The sequence below is a fragment of the Nyctereutes procyonoides genome, unplaced genomic scaffold (genome assembly GCF_905146905.1).
Source record: "Nyctereutes procyonoides isolate TBG_1078 unplaced genomic scaffold, NYPRO_anot_genome, whole genome shotgun sequence".
In the NCBI taxonomy this organism is placed as follows: domain Eukaryota; kingdom Metazoa; phylum Chordata; class Mammalia; order Carnivora; family Canidae; genus Nyctereutes; species Nyctereutes procyonoides.
In genome coordinates, this window is record NW_026575052.1 from 28,895,339 (window position 1) to 28,910,945 (window position 15,607).

At 42.6% G+C, this 15,607-nt stretch overlaps 1 protein-coding gene across 10 annotated transcripts in view; it reads right to left on the reverse strand.

Annotated features, from left to right (window-relative positions):
• Nucleotides 1-15,607, reverse strand: part of ARHGEF28 (Rho guanine nucleotide exchange factor 28) — a 311,495-nt gene that overhangs the window by 62,322 nt on the left and 233,566 nt on the right. For all 10 annotated transcript variants that reach the window (XM_055332795.1, XM_055332796.1, XM_055332801.1 and 7 more), the window contains 6 exons: nt 14,322-14,377; nt 13,222-13,270; nt 11,048-11,192; nt 10,843-10,970; nt 8,871-9,011; nt 5,017-5,264 (listed from right to left, as the gene is read on the reverse strand). In XM_055332795.1, the coding sequence (XP_055188770.1) occupies nt 5,017-5,264; nt 8,871-9,011; nt 10,843-10,970; nt 11,048-11,192; nt 13,222-13,270; nt 14,322-14,377 (767 nt within the window). The remainder of the gene's footprint in view (nt 1-5,016; nt 5,265-8,870; nt 9,012-10,842; nt 10,971-11,047; nt 11,193-13,221; nt 13,271-14,321; nt 14,378-15,607) is intronic.

A 15,607-nucleotide genomic window follows, 5' to 3' on the forward strand; every position in this document is an offset into this window, starting at 1 on the left:
TTTACTTTTTTTTGGCGGGGGGTGTTTGAGCAACTTTATCATTTCAGCCTATTGTTTTATTACTTTTATAGACTAAAGAAAAGCTATGCTGCGACATTTGGGGGTGGCTCAAGAAGGTGTGACCTCTCATGGGTTGATATTTACATTGATGAACCAATCATGCCCGCGGACTCAGTACTCAATTCGCAATTTGATTTTTGTCAGCACATCACAAATGTGTCAAGAAGCAGGTAAAAGCAAAAGATAAATAATCAGAATACCAATTTGCTAACTGATGCACAAATAGAGATACGGCTGGATATTTCAATAAGCTTAAACTTGAGGAAACAGCTCTGTAGAAAAATCTAGATGGGAGCCATATTAGATTCCAAAGGTACTATGGAGGGAACAAATTGAATTACCTGAATGCCAATGTTTTGGCCTCTGCAATATTCAATATTATTGCAAGAGAAACCAGAACACACCCACCCAGCCCTTGGCAAGTACTTCAGCATTACATCCCCATCTCTGATCTTTTCATCTTTACTCATAGTTTTAACTATGCTTGAGGTCAGTATGTCTCAAGGGCAGATTCTTAAATTACCTATGATTGCTCAAAAAAAAAACACACTTAGATAAAAATCTAACAAAGTACACACAGGCCTTCCATGCTGACAACTATACAACACTAGTGAAAAAAATCAAAGAAGATCCACACTGATGGAGAGATTCACCATGTTCATAAATTGAAAGATCAACATAGTAAAGATGGCGATATTCCCAAACAGATCTACAAGTTTAATGCAATCCTCATCAGAATCCCAGCAAGTTTTTTTTTGAAATAGATAATAGATTATTGTAGAATTTAGATGGAAAGATAATACCTAAAATTGTTTTAAAAAAAACTAGGACTCAGTCTACCAATTTCAAGATTTATTATATAACTACAATTAAGACCATGTGAAAGGACAGACACAAGATTAGCAGAACAGAGTAGGAACCCCAAATGCCCAATGCATTTTTGACAGCAAAAGCGATTCAATGAAGGACGGCTGATCCTTCCTTCCAACAAACGGCACTGGGGCAATTAGACAACCATTGACTAAAACCAAAAAATGAATCTTCACCTGCGGCTCATATCTTAAACTAAAATTAACCCAAAATGGATCACAGATTTAAATGTAAAACATAAAACTGTAAAACCTTTAGGAAAAAAACGTAAGAGAATATCTTTTGAGATCTCAGATCAGACCAAAAAGTACTTAGACTTGAAACCAAAACCATGACCTTTAAAAGGAAAATCCTGAAATAATGGATCTCATCAAACTTTGAGAAAATGAGTTACAGATTTCAGAAAATGTTTGCAAATCATATATCTGACAAAGTCAAATCACAGATCTATGTAGGATCTAGAATATATAATGAAATTTCAATATTCAACAGTATGAAAACAATCCATTAGAAAATGAGCAAAAGACATGAGTCAACCTTTCACCAGAGAGGATATACAGTTAACAAATAAGCACATGAAAGATGTTCACCGTCATCAGCCACGGGAGAATTATAATTTAAACCACTATGAGCTATCCGTATACATCCTTCAGAATAGCCAAAATAAAAAATAGTGCCAACACCAAATACTGGTGAGGATGCAAAGAAACTGGATTACTTGTACTCTGTTGATGGGGATGTAAAACAGTACGACCACTCTGGAAAATAGTTGGCAGTTTCTCACAAAATTAAGCATGGAACTACCATACAACCCAGACACTTATCCCAGAGAAATGAGAACTGAAGTGTGCACAAAAATCTGTCCATGAATGTTTAAAAACAGCTTTACTTCTTCTTTTAAATTTTTTTTATTAAGCAAGCTCTATACCCATTGTGAGGCTCAAACTCACAACCCCCCAAATCAAGAGCTGTACCCTCTACCAACGGAGTCAGTCAGGCACCCCAAAACAGCTCTAGTTCTAATAGCCAAGAACGAGAAACAACCAAATGTCCTTCCACAAGTATGTGATGAAACAAACTGTGGGACTTCCATACGCTGGACCAGTACTCAACAATGAAAGGAATGAACTACTGATACACACCATCATCTACATGACTCTTGGGAGAATTAGGCTGAGGGAGAGGAGCCAATCCAAGGGAGATTACATGTTATGCATGTAATCTATATACAACACACATGTCATTTATCTAACATTTTTTAAATGACAAAATTATAGAAACAGAGAATAGATTAGTTGTTGCCAACAATGAAGGAGGTAGGGGCGGGAGGGAAGTACATGTGGCTATAGAATAGCCAGATGAAGAATCTTTGTGATGACGGCGATGATGGGTACGTTCTCTATCTTGACTGCATCGTTGCTGGTATCCCACTTATGATACTGTTTAATAGTTTCGCAAGATGTCAGCATTGGGGAAAAAATAATCTCAAAAATTAAAAATTTTAAAAAGCCAAATCCCAGGTCCCACCCCAATCCTATCAAAAACAAAACCACTAGGGTGTTGGAACACAGCGGTCTTTATTTTTAGCAAGCTTCAAGGGATTCTTATGCACCTGAAGCTGGCAAACTCCTGCTTTACACCAACCATGTTCCTCATGTTCACAATTTCTTTTTATTTTTTTATTTTATTTTTTTTTAAGATTTATTTATTTATGATAGAGAGAGAGAGAGAGAGAGAGAGAGAGAGAGAGAGAGAGAAGAGACACAGGAGGAGGGAGAAGCAGGCTCCATGCCGGGAGCCCGACGCGGGACCCGGGACTCCAGGATCGCACCCTGGGCCAAAGGCAGGTGCCAAACCGCTGAGCCACCCAGGGATCCCCTACAATTTCTTTTTAATACCAATTCTTTCCATTGACTAAATTAGCATCATATTCCAGGCTAGCCTCCTGATTAAGGTTCTCCATAGCCCAAGAGTGAGGGATTTCCCCCAAGTCTTCCCCCCACATCCCTTCAATAGCTAGCTATTCCTTTGTTCCCAGAGCACCACACCGACACCAGCTGCCTCAAGATTCCGCTAATATGTTCCTCAGGAGAAAACTTTTTATCATACTGGGGGAGATCCTTTGCCTTAGCCCTATGCACAGCCAACGACAGCAGCACAAAAGCAGGCTTAGATTCTTTTCCCTAAATAATCAAGAATCTTTCCCCAAGGGAGTAATGTGTGCTTCATCCAAAAACAGCACACCAAGCTCATCCTGGGAATAGCCAACTTCCCAAACCTTATTCTCAATTTAAGTCCTGCTTTATGCACAGCAATGAATTAAAAATGGAACTGGTAGAGATAGAACATATGTTGACTATGAAAAGTCACTTATGAACAAAAGTGCTCTGAATTAGATTCAAAACACAGTATTCCTGTCAAGAAAAGAGATGTAAATCATTTCAAATGACAAAAACATCTTTAACTTCATTTTTGAATGCACCCAGATTGAAGTTCAGACATATTCTGACATTTTCATTCAAACTGTCTTGCAAAGGGCTTTACAGTCTGTTAACTTGGCACTGTAGGTTTCCAGTGAATTATGAGGACAGAACAGGTCTAGGACTTTATAGATAATCTGCAAAGCAGATTACTCTGATTTAAGAATGTGTTACTAATGTAGATTTTTAAATTATTAGATGTGAAATAGTTATTGAACAACTAAGTGAGGGGGGGTTTCTGTGCATTAAAAGTATCTACTTAAGCATATTTGTATCAATGAACTTAACTCCTCCATTTTTAGTAAATGAACCAACATCTGGACTCTATTATCATGTGCTGCACAGTGAAATGGATTCAAAATTAGTCTTTTGGAGAAGATGACATTTTGGTATTTATCTAGAGAACATCAAATGAAGCTAACTCTCTAAACAATGAGAACAGATTTTGGGATTCAAATCTCAGTTATGCTACGTAGGAGGTAAGTGAACTTGAGAAAATCATGACCTTCTCCATGCCCCGGTTTTCATATTTGTACAATGGGGACAATAATACCTACCTTGTATAGAGAGTTGAGGAAGGAAAGGAGGCAATATGCACACAAGCACCCTGAAAGTGCCTGTCCTAGTATGGTCACTGAACATGAGTTAACTTCTCTATTAGCATCTTTATCACAGAAAACCCCTTTCGAAGAGATCAGAAGGCCAACATGAATTGCCAAAATTTTGTTTTTCCTTTTCTATGAGGAGAGTAGCACAATCCATTCTCATGGTGCTTCACACATCCCAAGTGCCTCAAAAGTGCCTCCTTTTAGTGACATCTGCTGTGTTGTCCCCCAGGCATGAGCCCTAAGGCTTTGCTGATAATACATCTTCCACAGCCTTCCTGAGATGAGCCTACATCTATCGTGGGGTTATCGGCATGATTATCACAGGCCCGAATGGGTAGGGAGCCCTGTTATTACAGAGCCATCACCTCAAGTCTAAGTAGAATTTACGTAAGAGATTTATGTATGGCTGTGACTCCCAGTGGACAGAGGGATAGGGATCATCCCACCAGGTCCCAAGACACACAGATGTAGGTCACTGGCTGCTAAAGCATCTCAGCCATCAGGCACACAAAGGGATATCAAACGAAAGAAAACCAACCAATCCCCTCTGGCAGTAATGGTAAAGCACTTCCAGTTTCTCATAGGCTCTTTTTTATTTATTTTATTTTATTATTTTATTTTATTTTTTATAAATTTATTTTTTATTGGTGTTCAATTTGCCAACATATAGCATAACACCCAGTGCTCATCCCATCAAGTGCCCACCTCAGTGCCCGTCACCCAGTCACCCCCACCCCCCGCCCACCTCCCCTTCCACCAACCCTAGTTCGTTTCCCAGAGTTAGGAGTCTTTCATGTTCTGTCTCCCTTTCTGATATTTCCCACTCATTTTCTCTCCTTTCCCCTTTATTCCCTTTCACTATTTTTTATATTCCCCAAATGAATGAGACTATATAGTGTTTGTCCTTCTCTGACTGACTTATTTCATAGGCTCTTAACATTGTAGAGAGTCTGCAAACCTTTGGGTGTTTGAGGTTAGGCCCTTCACATCCCTCTTACCTGCTGTACTAGAATATCTCCAATTCGGCTGATGACGAAATTCCTGTCACCACCAGCACAGGACTCCTGCCTTCGCTCCTTCATACTATAAAAGAAATGCCTGTGGATTTCAAGTAACTCATCTAAGCAGGGAAAGATTTTATCCACGGTGCTGTGATCAAGCTGCAGCTCCTCCTTCATTCCTTTCCTGAAGATCTCAGACATGATGAGCAGGGTCTGGATATGATGCATCTCTGTTTGCATCAGCTCTGAAACACACGCACAAAAACAAGCTTTAACGGCCAAGTACTCCAGTGACCTCCGTTAGTGGCTAAACCCCAAACATTATACAAACTAAAAAAAAAAGGGGGGGGGACATTTATGAATGATGATACTCTTTCACTACAAGAGTCAGCACTGATTCCCTTTTCTCCAGGAGGAAACAGAGTGTGATGATCAACGGACATTGGGGATAACGTGAAAAGGCAGCCCAAGGAATGGGGGGAAGTAAGCTACTACTCGAAGGCCTCCATGCTTGCTGTTCCAACAGCCTGAGACGGTTTTTTTTTTATAAACTTATTTTTTATTGGTGTTCAATTTGCCAACATATAGCATAACACCCAGTGCTCATCCCATCAAGTGCCCCCCTCAGTGCCCATCACCCAGTCACCCCCACCCCCCACCCACCTCCCCTCCCACCACCCCTAGTTCGTTTCCCACAGTTAGGAGTCTCTCATGGTCTGTCTCCCTTTCTGATATTTCCCACTCATTTTTTCTCCTTTCCCCTTTATTCCCTTTCACTATTTTTTATATTCCCCAAATGAATGAGGCCATATAATGTTTGTCCTTCTCCGATCGACTGATTTCACCCTGAGATGGTTTCTTCCCAAACCCATCGGGCTCCTTCCCAAAGTCCTCCAGGTCTCTTCAAATATTATTTGTCTCTTATGTCTCCCCTGTGTGCCCTGACATTTAAAACCCTTGTGTCCCTGTTTGATACAGCCTACTACTATTCTATTTTTCTTCTCAGCACGTATCACTACCTACATCCTGTTATGTACTCTACACATACCCTGTACTACATTGTATGTAGGTCGTGTATGCTGTCTCCCTACAACAAAATAAGTTCACGAGAGCAGGAAACATGCACATTTTGTTTGCTGTTATTTCCCTGGTTTCCAGACTGAATGCCTGGCACACAACAGGTGCTAATATTTGTCAGATAGTATACATTACTTATTTCTCAGATCCAAGTAAGTAGATCTTATCTGTACTCCCAGCTGAATAAACTGAGTGCCCAAAGGTAGTAGACAGCTCGCTCTAAATCTCCAAGCAAGTAACAGTCTTCATCAAAAAAGGAAAAAGTGAAAGAGGGCAGTGGGCCAGCTGCGTGGTAGCAGCCAAGGGCCAGCCCAGGGACAGAGAGGAGACTTCTTACATGGATGGAGTCAACAGAAACTAGGGGAGAGGAATTTCAGCTCTTAGCATGGATTACTAAAATTACATGCAATGTCTATAGAAAGAGAGTTTCTCAAAAACGGAGGTGTTTAAGGAAAACGTGTATCAGGTCATAGGACTACAGCAAGGACTACAGGTTGTAGGATTACCTGTAGGACTACAGATGATTTAAATATGGCAAGAAACATACAATCAGATGTTTTTCAACAAGTTTGGTTTTCAAATATCAATGTTTAATAAAGTGCAGCTGCCAATGACACTAATTACTAAGCTTCTATGGGAAGAGTAATGCTGGCATTTCCAGTAAAAGGACTGAAATTTTTTTTAATGCAAGAAAAATATCTCATAAGGGACTTGCATCCAGAGTATTAAAACAAGTGTTATAACTCAACAGTAAAAAGACAAAAATGAACCAAAAAAACCCACTTTACTATGGGCAAAATATTTGAACAGGTGTTTCTCCAAAGAGATATACGAATGACCAATAAGCACACTAATAGCATTAGCTCGCAGGAAAATGCAAATCAAACCCAAAGTCACTTTGCACACATGAGGCTAACTGTAATAAAAAGGGAAGACAATAAAAATGTGTTGGTAAGGAGGCGGACAAAGCAAAATCCCCAGTACGTCACTGGTGGGGGTGTAAAGTGGTGCAGCTGCGTTGGAAAATCATCTGGCAGTTGTTCCCATGGCTAAACATAAAGTCACAATGTGACCCCCCAGGGTGAAAATAGTCCAAAATGACCATTAACATTAATTGATGATTAAGCAAAACGTGGTATATTCACAGTGAAATGACATACAGCCTCAAAAAGGAATGAAGTACTGATATACGACGCGGATGAACTGTGAAGACTACACTAAGGAGAAGGAGCCAGCCACATATGGTACGACTTCGCTGGTGCCAAATCCCCAGGGTCGGAGAATCCACAGGGACAAGCAGGTGCACGGGCACCGGGGCTGGCGGGGGGCACATGGGGAGGGTGTGCTAAGGGCACAGGGTTCCTTTTGGAGGAAGGCAAATGCTCTGGAATTGGATAGTGGATGATGGCTGGACAACTCCAGGAAAGTACTAAAACCTACCAAAGTGCACACTGTGCCAATTCTGTGGCATATGAATTCTATTTCCATTATAAAAATGCATCAGAGGAAATAATTTGTGATTTGTGGGAGCACCATAAGTACAGCTGGAGATTAGTGAGTATTTCCAGACTCAGGGAGAAAGACTCTGAAATATTAGCCATGGAGGGTAAACAAATGTAACCGTAGTTTTATTATTTTATCATACACAAAAATCTCTTCAACCCACAGGCTCCAAAATATTATTTCCGATCATGTTTTTTGTACTGACTGTGCACTAAAAGCACTTATTAAAATCAGTTCATTTAATCCTTTTATCTAATTATCCATTATGAGCCCAAAAATAGGAATCATTTTCCTCATCCTTAAAGACAATGAAGAGAGAGGGAGGGATTTTCTCTGGATCACAAGCCCCTGTGACCCCAAAGTCCATGCTGTGAACAACTGCACATGATAAATCATCCCAAATGGGCTAGATTATATTTTTAATGTATAAAATCAATAAGTAAACAAAGAAAAATTATAATATAAACTGCAAGAGAAGTAAAAGGGACAGCATCTTCCTATGTATACAGCCCTGGACAGATTTCAAACCATGCTCCTGACCTGTATAACCACCACCAACCTGACACAGGTGAGAAAGAATCCATCGCCACCAGACTTTGGGACCCATATCACATACAAAGAATTGGTTAAAAAAAAAAAGAGCTAGCCCCATCTTTAAAGTAGGGTACCTTCTGGGAATGACTTCTGAGGATCCACTTTGTATTTTTAAATGGTTTAAGCTTTATTTTTCTGTAACTCATCTGTCATTTAACTAACTTCCCCTAATTCAGATTGCCTCTGCTCCCAACTGTTCGAAACAGTAAAATCTGAGAGTTGAAATTCACAGCGACAACTATGGAACTCAGGCTCACGCTGCTGTGACCCAGGTGCGGCCCATCCCGCCGGGTCTAGTGAGGGGTGCCCGCAGGTGCATGGGGCAACCTGCAGAGCTACATACCCGGCTGCCCGGCTGCCTTGCATTACAGCACAGGAAAATTCACTGTGGTTCTTACAGTAAAAGAAGTACAGGCCACGTGTAAGTAAACTTGAAAAGGATCTGAGAAATAAAATTTGCCTTGTACCACATACAGAGAACGCCTCGATCAAGTCTCGCGTTTTAAACGTGACCATCAGAGAAACTAAGATCCAGGCGAATTAAACCACTTGTCTGAGATCAAGCGACCAGCAAGGAACAGAATGGATATCTGAACCCGGGCCTGGAGGACTGCAAGCTCCATGCTCTTTCCCCCCACCACCCTGCTTCGGCCTGAGAGCATATTTTCAATGCTTACCAAAGATGACATCCTGTCTTTTGATGACATCTTTCTCCTGCTTATTGCAAAAGGAGGGGTCCACCACCAGACTCCAGGATTCTGCTTCCAACTCCTGGGCGTCACTGCTGAGGTCACTCCACAGAGAAGAGTCCACGACATCTAGTGTGCGTGTAGAACACAAAAGCCAGGAATGGGGTACCAAGAAACAAACACCTTCCAAAGTACCCACGTCCACAGATTCATCACACAAAATAAACCTGCTTTGAACCCAGAAACAACTAACCCCAAATGTGGTTGATGTGGAGCAGAGACACCCAAAAACCAAACTGGTGAAAGGGTCCAAATCGAGGCAGCTCGCATGAAAGCAAAGAATCATTAAAACAGTGATGATGACTACGTCCAAACACATGACGACAACAACAAGACATCTCAAGATTCTTTTTTTTTTATGATAGTCACACACACACACACACACAGAGAGAGAGAGAGAGAGAGAGAGAGAGAGAGAGAGGGGCAGAGACACAGGCAGAGGGAGAAGCAGGCTCCATGCACCGGGAGCCCGACGTGGGATTCGATCCCGGGTCTCCAGGATCGCGCCCTGGGCCAAAGGCAGGCGCTAAACCGCTGCACCACCCAGGGATCCCACATCTCAAGATTCTTTTGTTTGTTTTGACGTGCTCTATTTTGTTTTATTAATCTTTGGTAACCTTCAGAGTGCACAATATGCCTACAGAACCTCAAACACACAGTCTCTTTTGCCCCAGTTTACTCTGCAGTGTCTACTCAAACCTGAATTTCGTACTTCTCCACTTGATTTGCTCTTGACTTGGCTTGCTGTCCTTAACACAAACAAGAAAGCAGGGCACTAGGGCTCCAGGCACAGCTGAGTAGAGATTTTTTTGACAGCGTTCGCCATCACACACATATACTCCTTCCAGGAAAACTAAATCCTGTTTGCCCAAACAGCACTCCTCAGAGGGAGTCTGGCTCAGAGGAGCCAGCGTGAGATGACGATGGATTCAAAGACTTGAGTTGAAAATAAAAGCAGTGGATTCCTGGAGCAGAGTCCAGGCCTTTCTCTTGTCGCTGCTCCCCTTTCCTTCGGTCCTTCCTCACTTACTGATACAGCTTGGATACAACGCGCAGTTCCCCAGGCTAAATCCTATCTTACAAAATATGCTTTTAAAAAATGCTTTTAGTCCCTAGAAGTAGGGGGCAACAGGTGGGCATACGGATCTCAGATGTCTCGGCAAGCCCAGCTTAACTAAGTGAAGTTTGCATTTTAACATATTATCCCTATTCCAATTCATCAGTTCTTTTTTTTTTTTTTTTTTCCAAAGATTTTATGTGGGCAGCCCAGATGGCTCAGCAGTTTAGTGCCACCTTCAGCCCAGGGCCTGATCCTGGAGACCTGGGTTGAGTCCCACATCCAGCTCCCTGCAGGGAGTCTTCTTCTCTCTCTGCCTGTGTCTCTGCCTCTGTGTGTCTCTCATGAATAAACAAAATTTTTTTGAAAAATTTTTAAAAAAGGATTTTATGTATTAATTTATTCATGAGAAACACAGAGAGAGGCAAAGACACAGGCAGAGGGAGAAGCAGGCTCCCTGCAAGGAGCCCGATGTGGGACTCGATCCTGGGACCTGGGGGTCACTCCCTGAGCTGAAATAAAAGGCAGATGCTCAACCAGGTGCCCCCAAAAGTAGCTCGAAAACCCTTTTAAACAGTAACAAGCACACAGTGCATTTCATTCTCTTATCTTTATGCCACAAGTCTATTTAATATATCCTTGGCCACTACCTGGCAATATTCACTGGGGCTAAATTTTCATTCTTTTATCAAAAAAAAAAACTTTATACCAAAAAGTTGCCATGAAACAGAATTATTAAAAAAAAAAAAAACAACCAATCAATACCAAAGAGAGTATATGTTTGATCCTTTGGGAAAAATTCCTCCTGGAAAATCCTCACAAACAAACATGTCTTCTCCTCACCTTCCATTAAGAAGGATTCCGTGGAGGGAGAAGAGCCCATGGACTGTAACAGCTCATCGGAATGAGACCTGCTTCTCCAACTGTTCCCGTCACTCTCAGACTCCAGGGATGGCCCCGATCTTCTGAAGCTGGAGGGAAAGAGGGAGGACCATCAGCTCCCGCAGTGGCTCTGGGTGTTAAGAGGAGAAAGCACACCAAGCCTTACCTTTCCAAGGCAGTGCCTGGAACACTTCTGGACAAGGGATGGGCCTGGGAAGAAGCTTCTTTTCTCCCAGTGGGCAATCCGATAGGCATGGAGGAAGAAGGGTGCAAGGAGAGACTGGGTTGCGGGATGTCTCGAAATGAAGAGTCTGGAAATCACAATGGGTGCTTCATGAGGTTTTCACAGAGGGCAGTAATTACAAAAGTCACTCAAAAGCCAAGAAGCAGAACACTCAAGGGCTGCTTCTAATATGTCGCAGGCCCGGCCTTGACACCAGTCTCCTGGCCACATCCTGACACCTGCTCCAAATGTCCCTTCCATGTCACCCCCTCCTGATCCCCATGCAGCAGGCCTGCATCAGCAGATCCACTTAGGGACTGTGGGTGGCTGGGCTCACGCAAGAAAATGGAATGGGGAAACACTGAGAGAGCTTTCCCATAAACCACTGCTTGTGCTCCTTACAGCAGCTTTAAATAGACGCAAGGTGTTATTAGCACTATTAGTAGAATGCATATTGTACGTACGCACATACGCACACACACACACACAGCAGGTCAGTGGATTGGAATGACGCTGGGGAGTCTGTTCTTTACGGGGTGACAATTTGAGGCAAACGAAACCTGCCGGTCAAGCTGAGCCCCTCCCTCTCACATACTGAACACTATAGGGTGCTTCAGCACCTTCCTGGTTTCTCCTAAATGTCTTCTGAACATTTTCTTCTAAATTGTTATGGGCATAAAACACTTTTACGTTGGATGTGCACTTTATACAACACTCGGAAAATGTCTCAGTCCCACAGTATTGTAGGTAGAGCAGAGGAGAATGAATACTTAACACGGAACCCCGGGGTACTACAAGGGATTTTAGACACGAATGACTCGGTTTTATTTTCACGACTTGCAGAGTAAAGAGAAGGAGTTGTGTCAATTTTAAGATCCTTTTATTGTCATGTTTAACCTTATGCAGTTGAAAAGTGCCTGACAACTACAGTCAAAGGGACTTCTGTCCAAGCAGGGGTGTCCACGGTGTCACAGGTGTGATTATTTGCACTAGCTTAACCTGTATGACATATGACATCACACCCCAATCACACATCACCATGGATCTGCCTACTGTACTGTCCCGATTCAAGTGGTTCTGGAAACCTGGTCACTCTGTCAGAGATTCGAAGGAAAAGTGACCACAAACTTAAACTTAAAAATGGCAGGCAACACAATGTTTGAGGCAGAACAAATTGCACCCTCTCACAACAAACGGAAAGATTTTCAGACTTAGGAGATGATGGTCCTTGGTTCTTGCATGTGATGTTAACTACTGGCAAAGGCTGCCAGTGAGTTGTAAGAAATATTGCTTCGGGGATCCCTGGCTCAGCGGTTTAGCGCCTGCCTTTGGCCCAGGGCCTGATCCTAGAGACCGGGGATCGAGTCCCACGTTGGGCTCTCTGCACGGAGCCTGCTTCTCCCTCCTCCTGTGTCTCTGCCTCTCTCTCTCTCTCTCTCTCTCTCTCTCTCTCAAATAAATAAATAAATAAATAAATCTTTAAAAAAAATACTGCTTTGTATTAAGCAATATATAACTCAAGGAAAAACAGAAGCACAAAATTTAACCATATGGAGAAAAACAGCAGTGTGCCTTGAAGTTTCATTGTCATCCTAAAGGAGGCGATGAGATCACAGCCTCAGGCCCAGCTAATAAGCAGGACCAGGTTACTATAATAATGGACATCAGGGCCTGGAGACTCCAAACCTCAGGGTTTTGTCCCTAACTCTGATTCTGAAGAAGCACGTGATAGGTATATGTATAGTTAAGAACGTGTTAATGCTAGGAAAACAAAGTCGCGTATGCTTAATGTCATGTTTTCTTTTCCCTCAAAGGTTGCTATTAAATCAATAGTGCCCATTACACTATGTTATCACGTAGAATTGAGGCAATATCCTAACACATCCCCCCATAGTCCTCTCTGAAATAAAAGATCATATAGTACACCTAGCACTAAGGCTACTAGGCTGGCATAAAAGTTCATACCATCCTTGACCTCCTTGTATAATTAAATATTATACTAATCACATGTAAGGAAAGAAGAAACATTTGGACAAACGAGAAAACAAAAGGAGCAGGTATTACGCGTTGGAAGAAAAGTACAGTAGGCATGAAATTGTCATTTCCATGTCACTTACTTCCAAGGATGGTCTGCGGTTTGTTCTTGTTATATTTCTCCTGGAATTTCTGGTAAAGAACATTAGAAACATGTAAAATAAGATTAAATTCCATCTGGCTAAAATAAAAAAAGGGCTCACCCACTTACACAGGGTTCTTATGTATATCGTTTTTGGGATCTTAATTCAAACAAAAAAGAATTTAGAGCAAAAGACATTAAATGCACCAAAGACAAAAATGTTGGGATAATGAGACGCGCAAGCTGCAATGCAGGTGTGCCTCGTGAACACGCATCGTGAATATCCTAGCTTTATTCAAAATCTTTGGGAAGCAGAAATCTCCAACTCAGGAGTCCCGACCGAGGCTGAGGGAGGAGCTCCTGTAGGCACAGCCTTCCTCCTACTCATTCCTCCTCCTTCTCACCAACCCTCCTGCCTAGGATCCACAACACCCATGGGTATTGAAACATTACCCTCAACTGTGTGACCAGGCACGCTGTGGGTTTCAACTGGCACAGAGGTGCGAGACCCCTAAGATTCTCTCTGAAGCATCATCACCTCACTCACTCACATTTCTGACATGACGTTAGAGTAGGAAACAAATAGATGTGATGAATCCCAAACTCAGAGCCCAGTCCTTTATTCCAGCAGGCCTCACGGTGTGGTCCCAAGACAGCAGTACCACCTGGGAGCTTGATAGAAATACAAATTCTCGGACTCCACCCCAACCGTACTGGATCCGAAATTATGAGAATGGGGCCCAGAAATCTAGTTTTGACAGGTCTTCCAGGTGATGCTGACATTTGCTGATGTTTGAGAATTACTGCTCTAGACTTCATACGGATGTACTTGAGGTCTACACTGTAAACCAAGCAGTTCTCAACAGACACTGACCTACTTGTACCTTATAACACAGGTGGCCACTTCTGAGCTTTTCCTATTTCCAAAGGGTGTACAGTTCCAGGAAATAACTATGCACTTTGAACATGTGTTGTTTTTTTAATCACTACAATGATTACTTTAGAAACAAATCTAGACAGTAATAAAAGAACAAAAACCTAAACAGATGACAAGGAAGCAACAAAGCTACAAATGCCCATGTAAAACAAATGACAGATCACCTTGGTACACGGAGGTGCAGCGTCCTTACAACCCTTGTGGACGTTTGCATTACAGTCTGCAAGACAAAAAATGAGTAAGGTGACATGGTGCTTTTACTGGTCATCATAAAAGTGGCACATAAAAATATTGGGGAAACAGAAGGAAAAATAACTAAGTCACATGTAGCCTCACGACTTGAGCACAAGCATATGGTTCATATTTTCATTTCCTTGGAGGTATCTTTCCCCTTCTGTGCCGAGTCTTACTAGTGATGAAGCCTGCAATTATGCACGATGCACACTCCTGCGTCCGCCTGGGAACTCATTTACCACCACATGCCCTACACTGCAAGGGACTTCTGACATCTGGCTGGTGGCAATGGCCCACTCCTTACCAGGTACAATGCCTTGCAGGATGGAAAGAAAGAAAGCAAAGCCACAACGATGCTGAAAAGAGCTTTTCCTGGAGTCAGGCTCCAGGCGGACTTGCCGCCAACCACAGGCAGTCGCATTCCAAGAGACAAGTTGGCCACTTGCTTGTCTTATGCCACAAAACACGTGGCTTCAGTTTCACTCCAAGAAGGGAAGAGCTTGTCTGCCCCCTTCTGCCCGCTGGCTCAGAGATGCAGGCTATCCTCACAGGAAGCTGCTCCTGTGCCCGGAGACGACTTTCTGCCCTCCTGCCCTCCCTCCCTGCCAGCCTCCACCCTACCCACCGTGACCCTCTCATCCCACCAACCACACACACTGCAGAGGGAGGAGCCTGTGACTTATCACACTCTTCATTAGAAAGAATCCTTCCTGGTGGGTAGAAAGTCCCATTTAGGTCCATCCCAGCCACCCTGGAAAAGTGCCCATAACCCACTGAGAAGTGGGCCCAACTTCCTCCCACTGGAGTCTCCAGAGGCATTTTAGCCAATACCTCAATGGCCAATGAACAGAGGTCAGGATTATCCTGACGTACTGGTCCTGCTGGCAAATGTGGAAATCAGATTGCTCTCTCCTCCTTCCAGGACAAGTGAATGAGGGGAAAAAAAGTAGAAACTATAAGATACCACAAAGTTAGATTGAAAACTCATAGGAAAATGAAGCCACTGGATGATTATTAAATCATCAGAGAAGAAACAGAGAAGAAAAACTTAGATGTTTGAAATGTGTTTCCCCTCAGGGACACAAAATAGACATAAAATAGGACTCAAAGGCCATAAGGGAGAAGAGGACCTGACAACAGTCCAGCACGATGAGAGGGAGATGGAGCTTTGTGGGACAAGAAAGCAGAACTTGGGTCGAACTGAGAAGAATCAATT